We start from the raw sequence: 6,347 nt of genomic DNA, 5'->3' as shown, positions 1-6,347 counted from the left end.
CTTGTTGAGTTACTTACTGAGATCATTCTCATAGCAAGTTCATTACACCTTGTGTACTTGTTGTAGTGCAGTGAGCAGTTTCAATCTTAGTTACAATCTTAGTTATCAAAGACTCATTCCACCCAACCACAATACATCAGAGAGCTGTTTTGCATGTCAGTGCATCTTCACCTTGAGCCACAAAGTTAAATAGCTTTTAGGCCTGGTTCAGGCTTCAGTTCTTACTTCACAGTATTCTCACTGCTGAGCTGAGTATAGAATTCATTTTGTGAAAATAAATGTTTTCCCTCAGAATAGGGAGACATATCTAGAGTTGTGGGGCACAGCAGAACCACTTCAAACTGGCAGTGTTTGAGTGCTGTCATATGGCAGATTAGGTCTAGTGGAGCTCATTTGATGGTGCAGATAAGAAATTTGGGTAACATTACTGAAGGGCACTGTTCAGAGTGCTAGATGACTCCCACATAAGCCCTTAATGACAATTGACATAAACATACTTGAACATTTATAAATGCTTATGCCAACAAGCATCAGCTGACATTAATAGCTGCTTTTGACATCTTTGATATCAAGTTAACATAACTAAATCAAGTGGCACATTTTTGGTAAGATTAGGAGATGTAATAACGCTAGGTGGGGAGAAATTACATCACACATTATAACAACTGACTTTGCAGTTATGTGGTTTTTTTTTATAACTAAAATTAAATTAAATTTTAACAAAATGTTTAATTAATAAAATATTTTATTCTTTAATCCTTTAATGAAGCATCATGTTCTTCAGGTCAGTGAAGACCTGCCAAAAATACTGCGGGTCATTGTTAATCTGCAGCATCTTGCCACTCATGCGGTTAGCAATGTCCAGGGATCGGGCCCAGAAGGCCCCTTTGTTTTCCTCCACCAGGAAAGCTTTGGCTGGGTAGCTGATCTCCTCACACATGTAGGAGCAAGACACATACAAGCATGTGAGCAGCACGGCCTGCAGCTCCTCCTTGGTGGCCACCTCAGCTGAAATGATGTCACGGCACAGCATGAAGAGAAAGACCACGGTGCCTGGAATGAGGAAGCTTTGCTCCTGCCATTCTGTCAGTGTCACGTAGCGGTCCACAATGCGCAGCCACTGCACGGGCTCGTCAGCAGTCAGGTCCTTCAGCAGGCAGCAACGCCGGCACAAGAACGCACCCAGGCATGTGAGCAGCTCGCTGGTGGAGGACTGCATGAGCAGTCTAGGCATGCTTTCAGTGCTGGCCTGGCCCAGCCTTTCAGGCTTACTCGCAGTGGCGGACTGGGTTAAAGAAACATCACTAAAGACAGTTCACAACTGGAACCGGATTATGAGTGATAACAGTGGGCTCAACACCTTCCTGTCTTTTGTCCTCATGTTGGTTGATAACGGTACTCACAGTAACTCCATCCAGGCCATCGCCAGAGGCAAGCTTCATGGACCGCTTTGTCTTGGGTGACAGAGCTTTGCCAGAATGTCCTCGGAAGAGCAGGGTAAAGAACTGGCATTTCTTGACTCTGGTCTTCTTTTTCTTTTCTATCTGAGATGCTGTCAAATCCAAGACGCCATAATCCTTAACACAGATTGGTATGGACAATGCACTACCCATATTGTATGGACTATTTCGGATCAAGTGGAATGTGAACAGAAGAGAGTAAGGTGGAATTAGTATTTGCGGAGAAAAACGGTATATCGATATTATTACATCCATGGCTTATTAAATTCCATTTAATTAAATTCCATTTAAATTCCATTATGTATTCAACACTGGCTACAGATGTTATGTAACAGTCACCCCAAACGCAATCCACACGCTGTCTTTTCCCCTTTACCGGCATGCGCGCACTTAAACGTTCCAGTGGAGCAAGGAGTAAGCATAGTTTAGAACATGCGATGCTGATCCTTGCATTCCGTGGATCAATGCCTTTGGGACAAATATGTTAAATATGTCATACATGAAAATGTGTGTGCTGGTTTTCTAATCAAACAGCAGGCTCCAATGGATAGCAATGCTGACCACTTTAAAATGCACCCATTCTCTTGTTTGACGGCACTTGTTAAAAGGGTTGAACTAACAGAACAAATGAGGGCTGACGTTCAGGTAGTCTGCCACATTAATGTCTAAAGAGCCAGTCACAAAATGCGACAAAATCTGTTCCTCTTTGGCTAAATTGACTGACACTGAACTTTAATTTTTCTGTTGAGTTATCGTTAGCTAGCTAGCTTTGCGAATGAACCTAGCTTGACTATCATGTTAGTGTTTTATTTTCTTTATTTACTATAATTTTTTAACCAACTAATTGTTGCCAGCTTGCTGTGAGACACCAGATCTAAAATAATGGACTTGCTGCGTTGTATTTGTAGAAGCAATGGCAGATATGACGGAAAACTCGCTAGTGCACCCGGGTTACCTTGCCTACTGATGAAAGTACAATCGACCATGGCAGAGACAGAAAACTAGCAATCTAGTTAGTTATCTGATAATATAACTTTACCCCTCTAATATTAAGGGATTACCATCACAGATGCCTGTATGTTCAGAAAACCCATCCCCAATTAGATAGTTTTAAGATTAAATATTTCAATAGAAAATAAAGATGCAGACTCCAGAATTAGTTGAAGAGAATAGCTGGTCCTGTCCTTTATTGCAACTTAAATATAAACATGCTTTTGAGGGACCCTCCGGAGACTGTCTGAGGGGGAAACAAGAGTTTAATTCTTATAAATTTTTTCAAGGGCAATTATGGAAACAACCCTCCTTTTTTTCCATATTGTTCTTTGTAGTTTCCACCATTATGCTCAAATTACACATGACATTATAAAAGCTAGTCACCTATGAACCTGCGGGCTTATATAGAAGGGAAAATAAACTATGGACTATTCCTGCTCTGCATTCTTGCGTATTTATTTATGCTAGGCTGTACATAACGCAGCCTTAAAAACATGGGATAAAAATCCCGATGTAACACAATTCAGGTTCTGTCTAAATACATGGCTAGCTAGCTAGTTATTTTACAATCCCATTTAGCACATATATCGTCGCGAATGTCCTGAACAAAACGCGCTGTACCTAATCCCCATAAATGACATATCTCTCACTGAATAAAAACTTGTATGCTTCAACAGTATACAGTGGGAGAAATGGCGATCACCTTTAAAAGGATTTCTTACTGTAGGCCTATTATAAACAACATGGAGGAAATTAAAATAAAAATACTTGAGTCAGACCGTGGGCACAGGCTGCTAATAAATCAGGGAAATGAAACTGGATGGACTGCTTAATTTTGTAACAACACAACATTTATGGTGACAAGGATGTTTCACACATACACTCTTAAGTGATGCTGACCTCAATATCCATATTTCACATTGTTACTGTAACACTATAGATGAACCTAAACCTCACATTCTCGTCACCTTGATAAGCTTTTTGAAAGTTCCGCTCTGCACGTCTCTGAAAGGCAGGTGAGTTAATCTCCTGGAAACATAAAAGCATGACCCTAAATCTTTCACTTTGTTCTTATATGCGAGTTGTCAATAATTCAAAATTCTTGTTAAAACTCTGGAACTCTGTTGCAGCTCACTCTCTCTGTTTTGCATTGCCAGATCGCTGGACAGGAGTATGTCCAGCTTTGACACACGTGCCCTGCGCTGACCAGTACCGCCAGCAACCACAACACGTGGAGACGTAATCCTCTTTAACTACTTGTCCTTCCTCCACGTATATACACTCAAAACTCCAGTTTAGAGTGGTTAATGGCACTTACGCCAGCACACTGTACCGGTTTGTTCACCTGTAGTCAGAGATGCACGGACCCGTTGGTGCGTATGCGTAACTCGGAGCAGGTGCTGCTCTACAAGGTTATGCTGCTGCTTATTGTCACTCTCTCACCAGCACAAGCCCTCATCTACTTTAACAAGGCTAAGTCACTGATAATGTAATAACAAACATGTTTGACAAAATACTAGGTCATGGTTTGCAGTCTGAAGTACTTCTGACCTGCTGAGAGTTAGCCTGATTTGATTTAGCTTGTTCTTAACCTTTGTTTAGTATGTTACGTAAAAGCTCATGGAATTATTTCAGATGTAACATACATGTACCTGACCATTTTCACTGAAAGAGACTGGTAGCTACAGGATTACATGAAGCTACAACCAAAAACGATTTCTAGTCACCGAGCATTATTGGTGTGAATAATTAGAATTTAAATTAATTAATATTTTGTTAATTATGTAAATATGTTGCAATCTTGGAAGACAGTTTGTATTCTGTTTCTATATGACAGTTATATATTTTTTTGTTTGTTTGTTTTCTTAATGTAATTGACAATCATGATCTTATAGTTTGTTTTTTAAGTGTGTTTCCACATTACCTTTGACTGTTGTATGCCTTGTATGACTGTTGCATTTAGCCCCTCATTCCATCTCTAATTTTTGACATGTACTCTTGACATAAGTCTTGCATAAGTGGAAAGTCGATCAGCCCCCGTTTAAAAATGGTGAGCTTTTACTGTCACGTTAATAACATCACGCACGCGCACACATAATGCTTCGACTGTCCAGCACATTAAATATCTTCTGAACATTATGGAGGGTGTGCATAGTTACCAGTTCCCTTCGTGCAAAAGGGTTGTCTTAGGTTATTGTAAAGACTAATGCATATTTGGAATCCTATCTTTTGCTGAGATGTTACTAGCTCACACGATACTCAAAAATGAGCACAATCATTGAAATGCGGATATCATTGGGTACAGGGGTGCCTAGCCATAGTCATGAATAACTGAATATAAAAGGCTGAACAATCTACTATAAGCAATTGCATATTTCATTAGGGTTTTTTTTAATAAGCTGTAGTAATTTCAGGAGCTCAGGCAGGGGCATATTTATACTTATGAGTGGCTATGCAACGCCCACTGAAATAAAAGCTGAGGATGTCATTGCAGAGGTAGGAGGAGCCAGAGCAGAATATTACATTGCTTGAATAGTGGCTCTGTCTGCCCTGGGGGTATTATTGAAACCCAAAGGATGGAGAGAGAGAGAGAGAGAGAGAGAGAGAGAGAGAGAGAGAGAGAGAGAGAGAGAGAGAGCATGTGTGAACACAGTACGACCCCCCCCAAACGTCTCCCCGTGTGTGTGTTTGCTTGTGTGTGTGTTCCGTGTGGCCACGCTCCCTTGTGTTTCATGCCTGCTCTTCGTTGTGTTGTTATTGTTTGCACATATAAGTCATTTGTGTAAACGTTAACATTGTCAGTGTTTGATCCCACGATAGCCTTAGTGCTACGTTGTCTTCCATGTCTCTAAATAAACATCGTTGTATGCATCACGGCTCCTTTTTGTATCCTGCCAAGCCTCCCTGCGTTACAATTATGATAAAATTTGATAAAATACTAGGTCATAGATTGCAGTCTGAAGTACTTTTGACCTGCTGAGAGTTAGCAGAGTTTAGCCTGTTCCTAACCTTTGTTTAGTATGTTGCGTAAAAGCTCATGGGAATATTTCAGATGTAACATACATGTAACTGACCTAGTAGAGCAAAATTACAGAATTGTAAGGAGGAAGTGACGTTCTTGGGGCATATCATTAAGGGAAATACACACAGGCTGTCTCAAAACCGAGCACAAGCCATAATTTCGCTAACTAAACCATAGTGGCATACTCCCCTCTTACTGTTTTAGTCCCACACGCAGTACACCGAATACTGCAGGACCAAAGAGTGTCACACTTATCAGCCCAGTGGTAGCTGAGATACCACACCACCCTCTTAGATATGCCTAATATAACTGTCAAAAGGTGTATAACACTGAACCCAGCTACACTCCTTCCTACGGAGGAGGATGGAGATCCACAAGACTGCACAGCAGTCTTAGCTGAAGTATATATACCGCGGATTGATCTCTTTGAAGAAGCCATAAGTAACTCAGACCTATGCCTCTATGTGGATGGGTCAGCAAGCAGGGATGACACAGGGGTCAATAGGGCAGCATACGCGGTAGTAACAGATCATGAAATACTTAAAACAGAAGTATTACCATCCTCCTATTCAGCGCAGGCTGCTGAACTAGTAGCACTGACGGAAGCATGCAAACTAGCTGCAGACAAAACTGTTAATGATTTTGGAGCCATATGGAAACATAGGCAATTCCTGACAAGCTCGGGTAAATATATTAGACATCACCATCTTGCTAGAAGCCATTTCGCTGCCAAAGACAATTGCAGTTGTTAAGTGTGCAGCTCACAGGACTACAGAAGACCAAATCAGCAAGGGGAATAATTTTGCAGATAGAGTAGCAAAGGCAGCTGCAACTAAAACCGCTGTGCAAGCAATACAGGAAACCGCTGCTAC

At 41.1% G+C, this 6,347-nt stretch overlaps 1 protein-coding gene across 1 annotated transcript; it reads right to left on the bottom strand.

Annotated features, from left to right (window-relative positions):
- Positions 1–760: 760 nt before the first annotated feature.
- LOC118241856 (cyclin-dependent kinase 5 activator 1-like) lies at positions 761–1,613 on the bottom strand. The gene is made up of 2 exons (XM_035529167.1): positions 1,404–1,613; positions 761–1,285 (listed from the first exon to the last, which is right to left on the bottom strand). The coding sequence occupies exons 1-2, from the start codon at positions 1,611–1,613 to the stop codon at positions 761–763; spliced, it is 735 nt and encodes a 244-aa protein (XP_035385060.1).
- Positions 1,614–6,347: the final 4,734 nt, after the last annotated feature.

This window comes from Electrophorus electricus, chromosome 8 (genome assembly GCF_013358815.1).
Source record: "Electrophorus electricus isolate fEleEle1 chromosome 8, fEleEle1.pri, whole genome shotgun sequence".
Classification (NCBI taxonomy): Eukaryota; Metazoa; Chordata; class Actinopteri; order Gymnotiformes; family Gymnotidae; genus Electrophorus; species Electrophorus electricus.
This window is presented reverse-complemented; position numbering and strand designations above follow the sequence as displayed.

Coding starts and splice junctions, on each gene's coding strand:
- LOC118241856 (XM_035529167.1), bottom strand. CDS start 1,613: ATGGGTAGTGCATTGTCCATACCAATCTGTGTTAAGGATTATGGCGTC. Junction 1,286..1,403: donor ATGGCCTGGATGGAGTTACT/GTGAGTACCGTT, acceptor TCTTTAACCCAG/TCCGCCACTGCGAGTAAGCC.